The sequence below is a fragment of the Colius striatus genome, chromosome 16 (genome assembly GCF_028858725.1).
Source record: "Colius striatus isolate bColStr4 chromosome 16, bColStr4.1.hap1, whole genome shotgun sequence".
NCBI lineage: Eukaryota > Metazoa > Chordata > Aves > Coliiformes > Coliidae > Colius > Colius striatus.
Genome location: NC_084774.1, coordinates 16,365,860 through 16,386,948, shown reverse-complemented (window position 1 = coordinate 16,386,948; position 21,089 = coordinate 16,365,860). Strand labels below are relative to the sequence as shown.

The following is a 21,089-nucleotide window of genomic DNA, read 5'->3' as shown; positions in this document are numbered from 1 at the left end:
GAAGGTGGCTTTAGGAACCTTGTCTTTGCAGTGAGTTTTAAATACCCTTGTTATGTACTAGAAACTGTACCGGTCGTCATTTTGTCCAGACATAAATATACAATAGGTACAAATATTAACAATACATTACAATTTTACAGAAGAGAATACTGTTTTCCTTAGAAATGTGTATCTTATTAGCTGCAAGGGAAGAAAAGGCTACAGTTTTTCACAGCCATAGTTGCCAAAGAAACCGACCGCCTCGGATGTGTTTCTGCGTGACTCGCACAGACAGATACTCCCCGGCGTTTGACACACGGCATGTTCGGGAAGGGGATGTGCGTTCCGTGGGTTTTCTTTTCCTCTTTTTTACACCTTTACTGGCTTTCCAACCTTTCAGAAAAAATGTGGATTTCACAGGAGACTGTTTTGCTTCATTTTTTTTTCCCTGTAAGTGTGCTTAGGTGAAGTTGCTAAGAAAAGGCACTGAGAAATCTACTGCAATGTTTTTCCTCTGTTCAAGGCTAAAACTCAAAAGATCTTTGCCTCCTGGTTAAGAAAACTGCACCCATTCCTTTCACATAAATATATATTCTCTCTCTATATATATATATATTTAAATATATGCATTAAAAATGATGTTGATGGCAGAAGATATAAAAGCAAGAGCAAACATCACACAGACATCATCTTACGGATGATGTCCTCTGCGTCAGCAGGTGAAACTCTGTCAGCTTGCTTGATGCGTGATGCACAGCCCTGAATGCCAAGTATCAGTGATTAAATTGCACGCTGTAGCTTGATGCAAGAGATATTGCATATTTCCCCCAACTGTTACGAGCTTTGGGAATGATCTGTCAAACAAACTATAAAATGAAACTGCCCTTCTAGTGTCTCTAGAATCTGGTGAGCCTTATGTTTTCAAAGCACTGCCTTTCCTTTTGTAATGAGTACAGATTTTAGTCTACCATAGCTTTATGTTAGAGTAGATTTCCCAGTGCTTACATTATATATATATGTGTATTATGCACACACACACATATATAGATACATACTTCATATTCAGACTTTATTTCAGCAAAATAAAAACATATTTCCTTTTTAATTGGGCACAAAATGAGAGCTACATCTTCATACACAAATAAGAAATGCTCTTCAAGCATATTATATGCTCAATTTTAAGTTATTTGCTTTCTATAAGAAATCTATAGGACTTTGGCTATTCAGACTTAAAAGGTAGATCTTTTTTAAAATGATACTTTTGAATTTGGCTTTCAAAAGTGACTCAATAAAATGCTACTTTAAAGGTAGGACTAAACGGGTAAGGTGTGTGTCGTGAGTGATCACACAAGGCAGACAGAGGGCCTTTGGTTACAAGGAGAGTTGCACCAGTTGATTATCAGGTTAAAACAAAAATGGTAGAAGTGTTGATCTATACATTTTTGTCAGTGCCATCTATAAACCAAATACATCAGTTTGGATGTGTGGTAAGTACTACACTATATGGCTATATTGAAATATGTTCACTTTTGTGATATGTAAAATATGACTTTTTTTTCCACATCAGCTCTAAAAATATTTACCTTGGAAATCACTATTACTTACTTTTTTTATCAAAAAAATGTTCCCTGATTTTTCTTCTGTTTACATTTGTGCTGATGGCAGACATGAATGAGCACTGAAACATAGAGATTATGTTAAGACTGTTCTCTTTAAGATTTCTCGTTGCCATTCTGTGGCCTCGGAAGAAAACCACAGAATAAATCAGTATTTAAAGCTTATCTGCTGGAAAGTCACTTTACTTCCTCGTGACGACTCAATCTTAACTAGTATCTCAGCAATACATCAGTTCCTCTAAGTACACTTGTATTTACTATGGCCAAATCCTACAGTCCTTCACCAGGCGAAGGGCTCACTCAGAGGAACGGTGGTTTTGGCTGAGTGAAGGCAGAGTAAAAGCTGATGAACCTCAGGAACTGGCCCTGTGTAAATACTCTGAAGAGTATTGTTTGCACACAGAGATGCCTTCGACTTAGAGCATCTCCTGCGTGGCATGAGGTCTCTCGCTGCCGCCGGGCTAATTCCTGAAGTGCTGGCTCAGGTCTTACTGTGCCTTCCCCAGGTCCTGCCCTGCTGTGGTGCAGAGGCAGGTTCTGAGCGGGGCCCTTGGGCTGCGTCCCACCACCCGGGGATGGGGTCGGCTGAGCAGAGCAGAGTTAACTCCAACGCGTGTACAGTTTTGTGCCAAGGAGAGACCTAACAAAGCTATCACCGTAACCCATAACAGTTCCCAAAACATAGATGTGCTTATTGCTTTTGTCCGTACGTGCTGCATTCACTGTTACGGATTACAGACAGAAGTACTGCACAGCTTGGACGGACAGACATTTACACTCAGGACTAACCAACGGCTTGTTTGGGTTTGTTTGTTTGTTTTAACACTAGGAAGGACCAAAACGCAGCGGGGTCCAGCGGCTCGGGATCTTCCTCCCACCTGTGCGCCTCTGCTCCCGCGTCCCATGTCTCAGCACGTGCCCCGGCCCTGCCGCGCGCAGACGGCACCGTGACGTGCCCCAGCAGGTACCCAGAGATCGGTCAGGAAACACTCATCCACAGGCTTATTTACAATTGAGTTTTACAGTAGAAACGGAGAACAACACAAAAGGTTACCATCACAGTTACCACAGGACAGGGTGTGACTTGCTACAGGCGTGTAACAAATCACGGTCACCACAGGAGGCACAAATTAAAATAGTGCTTGGTTAAAGTGCTTGATTGTTACACTCTGCTATCCTACTCCAGCATCACAACAACAACAACAACAAAGTCAACGTAAAGTGCTTTTCCCCCCCCTCCTCCCCTACCCGAGATTAAAAACCAAAGACAAATTATTTCCTACACAATTGGACAGAACTTTATTGAAACGATAATGTTTTAAAAACCTAGGCTGGTGGCTGCTAGTTCTGTTCATTTCAAATGGTCAGATCCTCTTTTTTTTTTTCAATCTTTTTTATTTTTCCTTTTTTTTTTTCTTGTTTCGTTTATAAATGACTGGATGTTATTCAAACATCAGGCCTGATTCTTCTGCCTCTCGGAGCTGCTTTGCAGGAGCCTGTCCTGCCCGACCTCCTCGCGAGCGCGCAGCCAGCCCCGGGGCGGGTCGCTAACGAATCCCTCTTTTTGCATATTTATGTAACACTTGCATATCTCTCACTGCGCCGCTCGGGCGCGAAAAAGCTTCAGCCCAACTGGTTCCTCTCCTACGCCACAGGGCCAGACTCTGGCCGCGGCCCGGAGCCGGCGCGTGGGCGCGAGGGGAGGCGCGGGGAGCCGGCCCGGCGCCGCAGGGCCCAGCCGCCACGCTGGCCGTCCCCACGGGGCAGGGCAGCCAGCAGCCCCCTTCCACCGAAGGCTAGGGCGAGAGCTGAGCTCTCCTTCCAGCCCTACGCTCCCTGGCACGGGGAAGGGGGTCTGGCTGCAATGCCTCCGGAGAGTCCTGCTTCTGCATGGCTCCTTCACACCTTCCCGACGTGGGCTGTGGGTCCCCTGAGGGCCACGCGCTGGCCCTGGGGCAGGCATCGATTGTTTAGCAGAGGGTAAGTGCAAGTTTCACTATGTCCTAGGGGATGTTTGGAATTAGATACAAGTGGTGCAACTCACCCTGCCGATATTTCGCAAGCAAACGTCAGGTCCTACAGGATATGGTATTGTTAAACACACACAGAGCATTCTAATTATTGGTTTCTCTAGACCGTTACTTGTTTTAAATGGTTTTCACTTGGATTTTTTCCAATAATGCAAGTGTTCCCTGTTACCTTTAGACATAATATCCATCAGAGAAAGCTGTAGATGGAGAACAGCTGCCCTGAAGCAGCGAGCATTGTGTTTTTGATAGCTTTGTATCAACCCCAGCAATTTATTCCAGAGTTCAAATCTGGCTGCCTTGGCATCCTTTATGGAACTAACGCAAATCAGATGTTAACGTTTCCAAAAGGAGCTCTAGCGTTCAAGGGGAATGGATGGATATTTGGTCACATTGGCTTCACTGGACAACATGAAAGGAGATCAATGTGTGATCATGATTTGCAATCCTTATTTTTGACTGATGTGGGCAACGTCTTTAGAGTTGTTTCAGAGAAGGACATTTTCACAAACCCACACTGAACCTCCCCCAGACTTTTAGAAACGGGTGGCTTGTTTCAGCCAAGTTCATGCCATGCAGAAGCTCTTTTTTTTTTTTGTGTTGACTGTAAAGAGATTCCTTTAAACTTTCAGTAAGTTCTTTTGGAGCTCATCTCAGATGCTTTGATCATGTGTGTTTGCATGTCCTCCGCTACCTGGTAATACATGGACTTCTGGGGAAATGTGATTTTCTAGTCTGACAGTCTCCTGATTGCCCTGGGTTCTTCCAGTGATACCTTCCATAGAGTAAATGCAGTTTTGCCCTATCAGCTTAGGGGAGGTGGGTAAAGCAGCAGCTTCTAGATGGTTCTTCTCTGTTCTATAAACATTGTCCTTTTGCTTTAGATAGCCACTGCTTTTAACATTGTACTTGGGACTCACATTTCCGGGTGGACTTGAATCGTAAAGCAGCTGACCTTCATCATCAGTGTCAGCATCTATATATTTGTGTATACCAGCATCGTGGAAGTTGAAAGCTATGGCTGTCTCTGGTGATTTTGGGGGCGTTCTCGCACTCGCAGTTGTGTAGATGGATGTTTCTGGGCTCATGAGAGATCTATCAGAGAGTAAGGAAGTATCTGTAGCGGCAGCAGCAGCTCCTCGGCTCTTGAGAGGGTCTGGATACATTCTCAGTACATTTGATGCTTGTACTAACGTGCTGGTGTCCTCTTCCATGAAGTTGACTTTCAGAGATCTTAGTTTTAAAGGGTTACTGGCCTTTATGGAGCTTTTGGGACTGTCTATAAAAAAAGCAGAACGGTGGCTGCCTTCGGAGCTTGGGTTCACCTCCACAAATCTGGCACTGCTCCCCTCTGGCCTGCTCTGCTCCTGGATGACGTTAATGCCCCCTTTGCAGGGAAGGGTAGCGAGTGGGCTGTGGGAAAACCTCCCGGAGTCGGGGAACTCTGCCGCGCAGCTTATGAAGCTGTCGATGCTGGACATGCTCCTCATGTCAATGATCCCATCGGTGCGAGTCGTCAGCAAGGGCACCATCGGACCGGGAAGGTTTTCCATTTCTAGCTCTTCCTTTTGCTTTCCAGGTTGATTTGACTCTTTAGTGTTAAGGTTTGGCTGGGACTGGGTCTTTGCCATTTTGTTATACATGTCTTCTAACTGTTGGACGTTCAGGTGCTGAGGACTTGAAGATGACCTGGCTTTTTCTGGAGACCCCTGTTCCTTAGTTTCAAAAGATTTACTAGAGCTCGTTTCAGAGAGCGTTCTCTTGGTCCATTTCCATTTGCTGGGAGATAAATGATTGTCCTGAACTTTATCCTTTTTGGCTATGCTTTCTCCATTCTTTTCAACCACAATGTCCATGAGTTCTATACTACGGGCAAACGCATCCTTCATGTTCATGGAAACAATACTGCCGTTCCTTTTCGCTCTCTCAAGAGCTTCCCTGCGCTTAATGGCTTTCTCCTGCCTCTTCTGCTCTTTGTAGAACTCAGAGAAGTTATTGACAATAATCGGGATGGGAAGAGCAATCACCAGCACTCCAGCAATGCAGCACAGTCCTCCTACTATTTTACCTAAAAGTGTTTTGGGGTAGATGTCTCCGTAGCCTACTGTTGTCATGGTGATTGTTGCCCACCAGAAAGAAGCTGGGATGCTCTTGAATTTTGTATCATCCTCGTCCTTTTCTGCAAAAAACACTAAACTCGAAAAGATCATAATGCCCATGGCCAAAAACAAGATGAGTAACCCAAGCTCATTGTAACTCCTCCTCAGGGTAAACCCCAAGGACTGTAAACCTGTGGAGTGCCGGGCGAGCTTTAGAATCCGGAGTATCCTCATAATCCGAAAGATTTGAACCACTCGTCGCACGTTTTGGAACTGAAGTACACTTTTGTTGGATTCTGTGAGGAAGATGGTGACATAGTAGGGTAAGATAGCCAGCAAATCGATGGCATTCAGCGGGCCTTTGAAAAACTTCCATTTCTTCGGCGAGGATAGGAACCGCAGGAGGTATTCCATTGTAAACCACGCTATGCACACCGCCTCCACGTGGGCAAGCTGGGGGTTATCTGTGATCTGCCCAAATTCATCCATGCCTTGTAGCTCAGGAAGTGTGTTAAGGGACAAGGCAATTGTGGATAGTACAATAAACATGATGGAAATGATTGCCAAAATCTGGAAAGGAAAGAGAAAACAGTGAGTTCACCTCAGAACGTATTACGGTATCTAACATCGCCAGTAGCTCATGGACGTAGCTCCACCTACACATTTCATGACTAATTTTACTCTTAGGACACAGAAGTCGGAAGACCAATGCATCTTGAGGTGATTTTATTTTGGAAGCTGCTTTATGTCACATGCATAAAGGATATCAAGCATCTACTTCAGCTTCTGTGCCTTCATCTCTCTGCAGTCCAGGAACGTGTACCAAGCAGCTAGGATGCCAGGAGGCCTGTGAAGCAGTTCACAGCAGGAGTTTTTGATTAACTACTAATTAGATGCCCAACAAAGCCCATCTGGGCAACAGGCTCTGAAATCTAAGCAAGAAGGAATGCAATTGTGAATGCAAGATTCAATCAGGGTGATGTCCTCCGTTCATGCATGGTTACATCTGTGGTTTTGGGTACCTATGGCTAATTACAGAGACGTGTACAATTCTGTTACATATAAGGATACAGGCAATATACTCTTTTTTTAATGACTCATCTCTAACTTGAAACTTGACTTTTGTGAAACATAAGAAAACTTTAACAAGCTTCCTAAAACTTTCTGAGCCCTGAGCTTCTCTGCACGTCCTATCTACTCATCACAACCAGCAGAAAGAGCAAACTCATCCAGGCACACTAAACTGCACAACAGTGAAACAGTCAAGGCAGGACGGGTCCAACCATTGCACAGCTCATCCATTACAAGAAATCAACTCTGGGGCTAAAGAGTGCAATGAGAAGGGCCTGAAGTGAGCAGCCTCTTTAAAAACCTACATGAATGCGATCAGATCCTGGGTCACCGACTCTGTGCTGAGCTGGAAAGCATGAAGTGCTAGATCAGGGTGTTTGCAGCCTTCAGACATGTAGGCAGGCTGTCCTTCCACAGCTGTTTTATACAAACATTAATGCTACACTTTCCAGTTTTCCCTAATTACATCGTCTTTGAAAGTCATTTTAGGGAGGTTTTAGAGCTGACAGACAATTTGAGGAGTTTTTCTACTAGTGAATTCTTTCTCTAGGTTGTTAATTGGGTTGGATTCTATCATGTTTCTTAGGTTACTGCCAAGATACAGCAGTCTTTTCAAAGCACATGCATGTGTGACTAATGTTTTATGTATCCATTTCAGTGTAAGCTGGTCCCTTACGCTCGCTTCCCTCCTGCTTGATAGAACAGCAGCATGAAATCAATTGCAGCGTACGCGCTTGGTGACTAGGTACACAGTAATAAGCCGTGAATTATAAAACCTATGACAAGAGTTCTGCATCATGAATTGCAAATCTGACACGCTCCTTCCTTGCCCACATAACTAGATTTTAAGTTTCCTCACGGTGATCTTTACCAGATAGCATCTCAATACCAGAATATCCACAGTTACTACCTGGGGCACTGGAGAAAGCCATTCTCATACATTTCTCTTCAGCCAAGCTCAGCACAGACATCCTAACAGCCAGGAAATACCAGACTTCTGAACATTTAGCCCTAAACTGACAGTCACTACCATGCAGCAAGCCTTGCTGCTGTAGGAGAAACATGCAGATCCAATATGGTTCAGAAACACTGGGTTTTCTCAAGAGGAGCCTCACCTCTTCTCCAAAGCTGAATGACAGAAACAGTCCACAAAGGCTGAAAGCTTCACTTGAATTACATTCATATAGCAATCTTAATGGCTTTAGGAGAAAAGCCCATATATCTTTTAAAAAATGTCAAAATTTAAGACAAGAGTTTCCATTTTGAAATTCTGATTTCAACAGGTGTTATAAAATCTACCCACTGATAAGAAAATCCTTTCCAAACCACTGTAATAAAACCATTCACCTTTTAACTCACTCAAATGTACTCTCTGAGTTGTACATGACACTGCAGACCTAGTAATTTAATCTGAAGAATGAAGGCTTGACTAGAAACAAAAATTAGCTCCATTAAACTCTCTGATTTCATTCTCTAAATTGGATTAAATAGAAGAAGTGAATGGTGTAAATAGCATCCTATGCCATTTTAGAATAGCCCTGCTTTCAGTTAATAAATTGTTGCTGGGAAGATGCTGGGAAGATTCCTTCTTCTTTTTAAATGAGTTGCCTTAAAGAATGCTTGTTGTTGGTTGTACTGGACATCCTCAGTGTCAGTGAACCTTTATCTCCTCCTCACTATCTTCCATAAATTTGCTACTGAAATGTGAGCAACTTGTGCAATGAGGGGTTTGCCTTGGCAAGAGACTTTTCAGATCAATGAGCCAAAGCAGCTGTGGGAAAGACCTAGGGGCACAAAAAAAAGTGGGAAGAACTATGGGATAAAGAGAAGCAGAGAAGGACACAGAAAAAAGTGCTTGAGCTGATGGCTTCAGACTCAAGAGGATAAAATTTAAGTCCCACGTCTCACGGTGAAATGGGGAAAAATGTAACTGTTAACTACTTCTGCACGGTTGGTTGTTTCAAAAGATCATCTCCTGGAGACCAGGGAATAACCCTGAGAAGCAGGGACCCCAGTTTGCTTTCCTAGAAGGCTCTTTCAGTGGGTTTGCTGTAATTTCTTTATTTACCATCCAACATTTCTGAAGGTGTTTGGGACACTTTCAATGGTAGTTTAAATTTTTTGACTTGGTTTTATCTCTGCCTGCTATACGTAGAAGAGCTTATTTGCAGACTCAGATGTACCTAGTGTGTTTTATCTTCTTCACTTTCAGTGTAAATATTAACACTCCATCTATATTCAGTGGATGGCATCCTGCAGCAGTAATTGGTGTCAAACCTTCTGTTTCCTTTGATATACCTTCTTGCTTTGAAGATCAAGGCAATGCCAGACAAACATAAATTTGAAAACCAGGAGGTCTGAGAGTAAAATTTGTTTTTGGTTTAGCAGATTTAGCCATGGAGCTAAGCAATAAACACAGAGGGACATTTATCATTTCTCCTGCAAGTTGCAGCAAGATGTCACCTCTGCTCCTAAGATACAGATTTTCCCTCTTATTGATCTACTGCAATCATATATCTTGGAGACTCTTGTCAAGCTATGAAAATGAAATGTGAGTTGACTGTCTTCAGGTATTCAAAGCACTTTTCAGTTGGAAAATATGAAAAAGTAGGAGATGAAGTCTCTCCAGTGAGGTTGAAAGAATCCTTCTCCTTCTCTAAAGCATACTTTGTCTTGGTATCCATCCACAAAAACCACCCAAGGAGCAGCTGTCCACAGAAAACCGGATCCAGCTGCTCCTGTCAGGCACCAGCACTGCACTCAGTGGCACAAGGCTCTATCCCAATGTATTTACAGTCTGGAGTTTCAGATTAGAGAAATCAACATCTGTTCATCTAATCAGGTTTCCTGTCTTGGCCATACTGAACCCCTGGCTTGGCAGCTTTCATCCTTTCCACTGTCAAAATGAGAGAAAGCTGAAGGAAAGACATTTACACCATCAAGAGAACACCTCTAGAGATGAGCATGGCAGACTTTTCATTCAGTTCCTGGCCTTTCCCTCTTCCTTTCATCTTCCAGGTTCTCTTTAACAGGCAAAGTCAATGGGACAAATTTGGACTTAAGCAGGAGTAATCCTGCAATGAATGAGGCTCCAGTCACTGCTCCAGTTAGGCAAGCAGTCACTGGAAAAAACTGCCTGCTGTCCCTGCTCCAAAGCACCGACCCAAATCCCTGCTGCTGCATCAGCTGCCAACTGCTGCTTGGAATGGAAGCAAGCAGAGGGAGAGGGTCTCCTCCTGATGCACTAGTTTTCATGATCAAAGCATCACAGACACTACTTAAACCTCTCATAAAGCTGATAGGGTTTAAGACTAGTTTTTCCCTGCACAACTTTCAGACCATTTCTGCTGACAGATTGCATGGGAGAAGCTGTGTAGTCCCCTTTCTCTTTGCTTCTGCACTTACTCTTACATTTCACCTGTAGCAATACACCATAAATTATGGACTTCCCCATCAGGTACTTCTCTAGATGACTTGCAGAGGTATTGGATGGGGACCTAATGACAACACTGGCTGGCAGTGCAAGTCTCAGTACGTCTGGGCAGGATTGCAGGAAAAGAAACCCTCTCCTCCACTAAATTGACTCTTTCACAAAGATTTGTATTGAGTGAATCTCTGGATTGCTGCTATGGTTCCTTTGTGAAAGCTGAATAACCCAAGTACAGGCAGGGCAAGGCTTTGAATGAGTTTAAAGCAGTTGCCTCAAAGTGATTAGCATGATTGTACATATGTGCTGGTTATTACAGATGCAAATGAGACAAGCAAGCTGTTTATGTGAATAAGTGTAGCCAGCTTGTGTGCAACTGCTGCTTCCTGAGGCTGGATGGATGTACCGTGCCTACAAGCCATTAATCCCCTCCTCCTTCGATATCCACTCAAAAACTAGGCAGGCAACCTCCATCACACACCTTTCAGGAGGTATCCACCTGCACCTGGCCTGATCCTGCTTGCTGGGGGAGAGTGGCCCCAGGGATTCAGCTGGTTGTGTGGGAAAGGTCTGTGCTCGTCCCTGGGGGAAGAGGGTTCCCACAAAGAAGCCAGTCTGTTCAGAAATTCCCTCTCTCTCTCTTGAGCTTGTGATAGCAGCAGTTTGTAGGCAGTAAAACTGTGCATGCCACCCCCCAGATGGCACAGAGCAGGGTAAGTTTTAGGCAGCAGGGACTCACCCAACATTTAGGTTTGGTGACATTTATTGCTTGATTATCTATCTGCCCTTTGCACTGCTAAAGGCTCTAGCTAAAGTCAAGGCACAATCAGAGGCTTTCAAAGCCATTAAAACCAATGAGAATTGTCTGTCCAAATCCCATAGATGGCTCTAAAATCTCAGTGTAAGCATCTGAGATCTATCTGCTCATGGCAACATGCCCTATACTTTTTCTGTCTTGGTACTCAGTAATGAAGCTGATATAGCAAGGAGAAGGGGTGGTGTGTGGGAGAGAGTAGGAGGGTGTTTGAATATAGATTCAATATTCTTGGAAATACGATGAGGAAATTGTTATGTAATCAAGAAGTTCAATAATGGTTTTGTCTAATGTGCTTTTTTAGCTCCATCAAGGCCTGCAGAATAAACTTGGCATCAGGACCAGGTTTCATTCATATGCTCCATTTACTAAGGGATTTTTCCTACAGCCCCACCCTGCTTCCCCAAGCAAACAATATACTTTGAGACAGACTGCCCAGCTTCATCCTGCCATACCTATGGCAGCCTCTGTCTCCCCAGGCTCTGTGAAACAGAGAGCACAGTGTATTTTGAGTGATATCCCACGTGCTGCACAGTGCAGAAACAGATGGAGAGTTCCTTAATCTCCTCCCCACTTCGTTCTGCATGGGAATAAACGTCTCCTGCTCATGGCAGCTATACATATCTGTGGTATTTATTTACAGAGGCTTGTTTTGGGATGCATCTCTCAAGTGCCTATTTATTCTATTTATTTAACTGAAAGAGGCTGCAGATCACTGTCACTTCTGATGCCACATTTCTGACCATTGGGCTTGCAGGATGGGTTTTTTTCCTAGAAAATGCTGAGGCCATAATGAAAGGTAACACTTGCTTCTTGGATCATGGCAAGAAGTTGTGGCCAGACTTGTGGACAGGGTTGTGAGGGAAATACCGAGAACATTTAATCTGCTTTTTTCATGTGCAAGGATGTTAAGATGCAATGTAAGACCTGGAATCTCCAAAACCCATAAGTCCCACTGAGTCCTGTGGAATATAAACCCATGCTGAAGAGTTTTCTCTGATCTGAGACTTTCCTTACCCTTTCTGCATCCTGCCCCCAGGGAGTCCTTGTCTGCATCAGGAGACCTGTGCTCTGGAGGGATAGGACTCTGCATACACCAGCTCATCCATGTCCCTGTGGTGCCCCCAGTCTGTGAGAATGCAAACTCCTTTGCTCTTCTATGTGTACTACTGAGTAGTATAAAACCAAAATCAACACAAAACCAATGATATTTTTCTTTGGAAAGACATAAAGTTTCCATTTACATTGCCTGGAAAAGCCCAGATTGAATACTGGTTGGTTAATTATTTGATTTCAATTATTGCTGTAATAATTTTATCAGTTGAGAGAGTAAGTAAGTCTATTTGGTTTAAAAAGAGATACAATACTTATGCTGATTATATGTCAATGCTTTGTTTGCCTACAGGCACCCATAGAACTGCAGCTACAACTGCTGCTGACTAAGCTAAAGTGGGAAGAAAAGTAGCCTTCAGGCATGACTGCCTGTAAACTCTTTAATGCTGTTAAGAACATGTTTAGTTGTCAGAGAGATATCAAGCCCCATTAAATGATAAATGGTGTCAGCTTTCCTTCTGAGCAAAGCCCAGATGCAAATGGTGTGCTGGAGAAGAAAACGCTGATGAATGAAAATACTGAAACGGCAAACTTCAAAGGCAAACACTGCACTTAGACATGAGTGCAGTGATGGTGCTCAAGAGAGGATGAGGGGAGCATCTGTCCTGTTTCTGCCGCTGCTACCACGGGGAAAATCAAACCAGAAAACAAACGCGTGGCACATGGAAGCTCATGTTGATCATATTTCTCCTGGCTTTGCCTTCAGCCCAGGAAGATTGTGACCCCAGCAAGCAGCACTAATGAAAGAACTCCAGCCCTGAGGGCACCAGACAGACCCTAACTGTGTGCATGTGCTCCCTGCACATCTCTGCAGACAAACCTTGCTTCCCCTCTCCAGTTGTGACAGCATGCTCTGCCCTGGCCTCGCACCCCACATATCATCTGCTCCCAGGGAAGGCTCCTGCCATACCAGGGTCTGCTCTCCCCAGCTCCCTGCCAGCCTGACCCAGGACCACACTACCACCCCCACCCTGACAGGCAGAACATCCCACCTGCTCTTCAACCCTCTCCACCACATCAAGTCATCAGCTGTTATCAGGGACAGGCTCCAGACCACCTACCCAGACAAAGCCTTTCCTCCAGCTTGGTGCTCCCCTTTCAGGTAATCCCCCATTCCTGCTATCTGTCTGTCATTGATACAGACAATGGTTGGGATTCAGAAAAATAAAACATAAGAAAAGAGAGAATGCCTTAACCCTCAGCCCTGGGGAGCACCTGGGAACTGATCTGCAAGAGGATTTGGTGATTTTACCCTGCACTAGGGAAAAAAAATGCTCGTGATCTACTCCCACTGTCCCAAGCAGTCTGCTCAGCCTCAGACACTATTTACAGAGGATGCTGAGCCTAAAGTGTTGGTGTTTGCTGGAGTAGTTGTGGGAGGGAGTCTTTTTTTAATGGTTAAATTCAATCAGGAATGTGCCAAGATAGCACCAATCAACTAAATGCAATTAAGCAAAAACTATTAGCTTGATTGCTAAACCAGTCTTCCTCTCATGAATATGCATGAGGATAATTGACACTAATTCTTTTCAAATCTGAGGCATATTAGTCCTGCATATTACAGTGTGCAATTTTTTTGAAGAATAAACCAGTTCCACTGCCTCTTTCTCACCAAGAGGTATAATTAGTTTTGCTGCAGGGAGGTTTACCTAGTCATTGATAACATACTGGCTTGCCACACAGAGAGGAAATTAGAACAGAGCTCAAGTGATGTCTTGTCTGAAAAAAACAGTGACCTGTTTAACATTTCTTCCAGAAATGTGTTAGGAGAAGTGGCAAATCCAGTTACCAGCCTCAGCCACACTAATGACATTACAAAGAGACAGGGAAGCCTGCAGGAACAGTAAATCCCTGTAGATCAAAAGGCAGTGGCAGTATCCTCTACCTATTTAATGTTTGATGATAGCATGGTCCTGTTACCCAAGTGTCTGAGCATTTCAGAAGGCTCTTCCTAAGGGCTGACTTATTGGGGCCACTGTACTTGGGCTCCTTCTACAAGTCTGGGGAGACTTCTCCATCAGGTTTAGAGTTTTTTCATTTATGCTTGAAACAAGGGCACAAAATTCTGGCTAAGGCATTTCTGGTGCCTCACAAGCTGGGAGAGATGTACTCCTTCAGGGAGACAAATCCTTCTGTGCTGTGGGTGCAGCCATTGCTGGGGCTGCACAGCCCCAGTTTGCCCATATGCTTATGGCCTGATGTAAGAGGAGCTTTGGTAGCATACCTTGCACTGATGACAAAGCCTTGGGCTCACACAAGGGATTACAGCTGTTAATTGTTTATTCCTTGCAAGTAGCCTGCAAAGAAATAATTAGTACCTCCTGGTTTTTTTTGCAAAGACATGTGAAGCCTGCAGGTGATGGGAAACATCTCTGCAGGATCTCTCCAAGCTCTCAGCACCTTCCTAGTTCTCAGCCCTTTATTCTGCTAAAACTTGTTTTCCTGATCAGCTTCTCTGCTCTCCATCACACCCACACGTCTCTGTGTTCAGCAGGCAGACCTTGTATCAGACAGAAGGGCTTTGCTGCAGGGACACATCCACACATGGGTCCCCCCTTCCCAAGTCTAGGTTCCCAAGGTTCTTTAACGACAGCAGAGCACAGAGCCCTTGGTGAGGGCTTTGGCACAAAGTGAATGAAGTGTTTTAATCTCAAGCACAGATGGTCCTTCCCTTTGTAAGCACTAAACACTGGATTAGATATCACATATTTAATAAATAGCAACAACTGTATACAAACTGTGTAGAAAAGCAGCTAAAAGCTAATCCCTGGCAATTAACCATTCATACTCTAGTATGAGGCCTTAGCAAGTGGTAAGTAGAGACAGTGGATGCAGAGTCTTGTAGAGCACAAAAGAAAAGGCAGTTTATAATCAGCATTTCAACAAGAGAGTTTGATCTCAGCTCAGCAAGACAATTTTGATGCATTCTAACTATAGATACAGAGGATAAAAATGGAAATGTGTACTTGGCTCTGTGTTGGGGCTTGGGGTTTTTTTTGGTTGCTTTTTTTGTTTGTTTTTAAAAACTCTATTGGTCTCAGAAAAAGCTGAAACTCTTTGAAGTGTCCACTGGCAATCTGGGAACACTCCTAGGCTCCCTGACTTCTAGACACTGACAGAACAACACAGCCTTCCCAACCACAAGAAACAAACAGCTATTCCAGATAGCCCCCAGCTTTCTGATAGCTTTGAAATCTCTGATGATAGCCTTTCCTGTGTTACTGCATCCAGCCTGCTCCCAACAGACACTGCATAGGCAGCCCAGCACAAGATCCACATCCCACAGTGCAGTCCTCTCATCCCCTCCTCAGCACAGACCTCTGAGACCACCCCACCACTGTCACCCTCATAAGGTGGTCACAAGCAGCAGAGGCTCATTTCTGCTACTGTGCTACCTGAGAAGTACATTTACAGCAAGAACTGACTTTGCCTTTTGCAATGCTCAGGGGACTGAGGAAAGGCAGAGCTGAACAGCAAGAAGAAAGCAAGAGAAGAAAAAGGGAAAAAGAAACAGCCCCTCCATCCCTTTGCTTGGAGCTGACTTTTATACTCTTCCTTGGGAGTTTTTGGTTGGTTGGTTTTGATCTTTTTTATTGGCTGACTGATTTTTTTTGTCCTTTACCCCAACAAAAGTCACCTGAAACTGTTTGGAAAGTGCAGGTGTGCTGCCTTTGAGTGACTACTGAAGAGCAAGGAAGGGAGGAGGCAAGGTTTCTTGTAACTGTCAGCTCAACAGCACCAGGTGGTATCTCATATTTTAATCCACATGCAGAATAACAAAGACCAGCACTGAAACTTAAGGGAATCTACACACTTCACTGGGGTTTAGTGCATTTGTCAGGTGCCTTTCCTTTACTTGGGGTTTCTGAGTTATTATAGGATGATACCACACTATATACTGGCTGGCAGAACTTAATCTTGTCACAAATGTACTTCTTTGAAAGGCTGAGCCTTCCTGAGCCCTTAATTTGAGCTGATTTGACTGTCTCATTATCATAGCAGCAGATTTGGGAATAGCAAAGTTGAACCTTACTTGAACTTGTTGGCTACATTAGCACTGTTTTTCTTTCTCCTCCCCACCTCCATCCATGAATAATAATACCCAGTGTAACGGGTTTTCTATCCTCCCGAGGCCTCCTAGTAACTGTTTGCCAAACACACACACGCTAACATGGCGTGTTAGGGAAGAAGCATATTAAAGAGCCTGAGTTTTGTTTGCCAAAGATAGAACTTGTCATTCTGGGGAAATGCACAGTTTTGATGTCCTGGGAAACTCGGGATTTTCTGTCAGGCACATGGTCTTGTTATCTCACACATCAAGCAGACTGCGAGCACAACAGCTTTGAGCTTTGCAGAACACACACTGCCTGTGGACTGGGGCCAGGTCACTTCTCTTTTTGTGTTTCTGTTCTGAAATGCCATTGCAGTTCAGCCCCACAGTCTCCTCCTGGGCGAGCTCCTTTCCTCCCGGAGCGTGCCTCTGCCTGACTCCTCACACTGCACTGCCCCAGCCGCTGCGGGGAAGCAGCTCCAGAATTGTTTGGACCTTTCAATCAGGGCTCTGCATGGCCAGCACAAAATAACCTGTCCCTCTAAACACCCATGGGCTGTGAAATGTCTCAGTCCTGAGTGCCACAGTCCCTGTGGCAGAGGCATCCAGCCCTTCTATCTGCAGGAACCTTCTGTGGAGGGAGCGCACAGGTCTGCAGAGGCCGTGCCCCAGGGACAGCCCCTGCAATCCAGCGCAAGGTCAGGCAAAAGCCACCCTGCAGGTTCCGTTAGCTGCTGGATAAAGCTCTGTCTCCCATCAAGTTGCATTATCCCTAATGAGCTCTGGCAGAGGCTTCAGCTCTCTGCTCTTCCATCAAGACAAACTGGTGAGACCCATCTTCCCGTGGGCAGCGCTTAACTCGTCTCACGTACGCTCCCTTGCCCGTGGGGAAGGCCAGATATGCACTGGGTCCTCTACAAGGCACACCAATTGCTCACTCTATGGCAAGAGACCTGAGGCTCTTTAGCCTAGAAAAGAAAAGACTGAGGGAGGACCACATCAACATGTGTAAGTGCCTAAAGGAGGATAGGGAAACACTTTTTTCTGTAGTGCCTAGAGACAGGACTAGGGGTAATGGACAGAAGCTGGAACAGAAGAAGCTTCACTTAAACACAAGGGAAAACAAGGAAAAGTTTGGTGTTGAGGTGAGGGAGCCCTGGCACAGGCTTCCCAGGAAGGCTCTGGAGTCTCCTCTGGAGGTTTCCAAACCCTCCTGAACATATTCCTGTGTGACTTGGTCGAGAGGAACCTGATTTAGCACGTTTAGCAGACTGGACGATCTCTAGAGATCCCTTCCAACCCCAATCATTCTTTGATTGTATGATTCTATGAAAATGCTGTTTGTGGACCTGGAGGAATTACACCATGGCCTCCCAGCTGGCAGAGGCCATTCTGGGGTCTCCTGGTGCTCCACACATGTGCAGAAATGGGCACCAATTGCTGCGCTGCCATTTGGCCTTATCACGGCTGCAGCAGAAAATGCCAAAAATACCCAACAGAGCAAGATTTGTAAAAGATCCCAGCTCCTCTCTAGGTATCAAAATCTGTCTTTTTAATGTATGCAATACCCAGCATCCCTCATTGACAACAGTTGTGACAGTCATCTGCTGCCTGGCGTGAGCTGCTGGACCTACTCTGGCGAGAAGTTTTCAGCACGTTTGGAAACGAGACACAGAGGAAGCCTGGCACAGAGAGAAAGCCACTGCTGAGGGGGAAACCAAATCCAGTCCAAATTGGGAGTCATTTAAAGAAGGCAAAATACTAACAGCAAAAAAACCCTTCAGCATGCAAGGGAAGTAAGGTTATAGGAGTTACCAAAGGATCTAGGAACAGCTTTTCAATGGTTGCAATCTGGCACAGATGTGAATGAGAGTCCCTGGCAGCTGTGGGCTCTCCATGAGCTCTGTGGAATGAGCTGGCAATTCCCAAGGCAGTCCCAAACAGCCAGGCTCATCAGAGCAGCTAATATTGGCTTATTGTTTTATTTCTTAGAGAGGAGAGAGCATCCTAAGGGTAGCAATACTGGAGCTGTGTGTCCCAATTAACCTGCTGCAGGTAGGGTCAATCTGCCTTCTCTTGCATCCCCTTCAGAGGGCACAAAGCATGTCTGTTCCTATGGCTGCTCTCCCCTGGGAAAGACAGAGGAAGGAAAAAGGTGCTGCTCTATTTATGAGATAGTCCTGCCTTATGACACTGCCCTTCCTGCAGCCTGGCTGAATGGTTGCCTTTTTTTTTCTCTCTCTCATTTCTCTGTCAACTGGTTGCTCACTGCCAGAGGGTATTATTGGCATCAAAAGCTTCATTTTCTGGTTCCTGAACCGCTCATCTTCTCCTGGCTCATTGCTGCTCCTGGAGGTCAGATCTGAGTCCCAGAGTCATTAGGCTGTCTCAGGTTTGACCTTGAGAGCTTTCTTTGCTCACCCCATCACATGAAAAGCCCCTTTGATCATTTCAGAGACCTGCTTTTTAACAAAAAATCCAATGGCAAGTGATGATTTGATTATTTCAGTGGTAGGTAGAAATAAACTGGAACCCAAATGTTCCCAGACAGGCTTGAATCCCAGTGTCTGGGAGCATTCCTGCCCACTGCAGAGCTGGGAGGCTGGGGCAGCACTCAGCATCCCTGAGATAACACATATAGAAACTAGCTTCAGTTCTGTAAACCAGCAACAATTATGCTCTGGTCCCAACTTTTGCTGTGGATGAATTCTTGGGTTGCAAGATGCAGTTATGTGATTTGCATGAAAATGGCATCACATTCCTGAGGGGTTTCCAAACTGTAACATTTAGTTAGACAAAAAAGCACAAGGGATATGAATGAAATGGTGAATCCTGAGCTTCTGTACTGTGCTGTTCAACTCCACCCTGCCCAGCTGGGTAACCACGGAGAAGGAGGCGCAGTGGTAAAAATGCCTTACAGGAAGCAATCATTCTCGTAATGTAACATCATATATTTTGCTCCCTGCAATGGTCCAGAGATTTAGCTTGTTTTCTGCTGAGTTTCCTGGCAAAGTCTCATGAGATTCGAAACTTTGACGTGAGATTTCTCCTCTCTTCTGGACAGAAACATCTTTATCAGATTATCAGTCAGTGGAGTTGTGTGGGAAACAAAATCACCAGGGCAAGGAGCACATGCTCTCCCTGAGCAGGCAGGGAGCCAGGCGTGGGTTCTTCTTATTTCTGGGGTGAATAAGCCAGATATAGAGCTGCTGCTACTGCTGTGTCTAAGCTTGACTGAAGATGTGTGACTTGGGCCTGTTGGTGGGTTAACTCATTTCCTCTAAGGCTTTGTACCTTTGCAGAAGGAATAAACAATGCTCTGTTCTGGATGGTCTCATCCTGTGCTCTGCATGTGCCGGTGCAGTCTCCCACCCAGAAGCTGTTACCAGGAGCCCCAGACAAGCCAGGCTTGTGCTGAGTATGTCTCTGGCCCATGGAAAACATCAGGGAGATACACTGAGCAGCAGCTAAAGCAAGGAGAGAGGCTGTTCACCTGTGGGACACAGGCAGAGATAGCCTGTGTGAGGTGGTGTTTTGAGGAAGGGCTGATTTCTTCAGAATCATTCTCATTTATGAACTTAGTCTGTCAAGCTTTGAAACTCTTAAATTACTGAATATTCCATTTAAGGCAAAAAGTGATAGTTCAGGTTAAAGAGGTCAAAAGCAAAAGTCTTGATAAAGATAATTAAAATTTAAAATGAAAATAATGGAAGCATAGAATCACAGAATGGTAGGGCTTGGAAATGGTAGGGCTTGGAAGGGACCTTTAGAGATCATCCAGCCCAACCCCCCTGCAGAAGCAGGTTCACCTAGATCAAGTCATACAGGAACATGTCCAGGCGGGTCTTGGAGACCTCCAAGGAAGAAGTAGCTTTGTTTCACACTTGTATAACACAGGCTCTGTGTGTTTTGCAGTGTTTGTGTGATACGTCCCCACTCACCAATTATTTATCTCCATGTACAGAAATGTTTCTGGAGGAGAGGTACAGCTATAGGATCCTGCTCCTGACCCTGCTGAGGTCAGCAGCAGAAATACCTCACCTCACTACAGTGGTGTTTCACCAAGGGTCTTGCCTGCCATGCTATTTGCCAACATAAAATATGAGGTGGAGGGATGAAGTCTTTTTTTTCTGATAGTAAAGGATGCAGACACCAAGTGCTGCACTTGCCAGCCAATGGAGCGGTTGCTGCCTGCCCAGCCGAGCCCTGCTGCCCTGCTCTTGCCACCAGCCCCTCAAAAGGAGGCTTGAAAACTTCCCATTTACATTCTGGCTTTGGGTAAGTTGGGTGCCAAAGCAAACAAAAATGGATCATTCCAGCTGAAACTCTGCCTTTGGAAATGCGAGGAGTTACTCAAGCTGTATTAAAGCTGCATGTGAGAGGTGACACTATGGGAGAGCAATTGAAAACATCACAAATATTTTGTCAGCAGGTCAGGAAGGGAAGGGATGGCTCCTATGTAAAGATATCTTAAATCCAGCCCCTTCTAAACATCTACACTTTGCTCTGAAATTGGGTTAAATCACCAAGCTAACAAAGACCCAAGTTACCAAAGGGAGAGATAATGAAGACACAAAGGAAGAAAATTAGCTGGCAAAGCCGTGCTCCTGCATTATTTCACTGCTCCATGGGGGAGCACTGAAATGCTGACAGTTTACCTTTCTAGCCTCTCAAATAAAACAGCTCTTGAAAATTGCTAAAATATTATTAACACAAACAGCAACACAGCAGCAGGGTCACTCTGGCAAAGTGACAGCAAAGGCTGTGTCTCCTGCCATGCCCGGAGGGCTTTGCTCCATGCACACTCGGGTCCCCCTTCACTGCCATGCATGGGAGCCCCTCAGCCTTGCTCAAACACTGAGGGTCCTACTGCTGCAGCCCCAGCAAAACTC

At 45.0% G+C, this 21,089-nt stretch overlaps 1 protein-coding gene across 1 annotated transcript in view; it reads right to left on the bottom strand.

Annotated features, from left to right (window-relative positions):
• Window positions 1–3,995: 3,995 nt before the first annotated feature.
• KCNB1 (potassium voltage-gated channel subfamily B member 1) overlaps window positions 3,996–21,089 on the bottom strand; it is a 120,435-nt gene continuing 103,341 nt past the window's right edge. Inside the window, exon 2 of the mRNA XM_010205094.2 lies at window positions 3,996–6,291. Coding sequence (XP_010203396.1) covers window positions 4,276–6,291 — 2,016 coding nt within the window. The 3' untranslated portion in view covers window positions 3,996–4,275. The remainder of the gene's footprint in view (window positions 6,292–21,089) is intronic.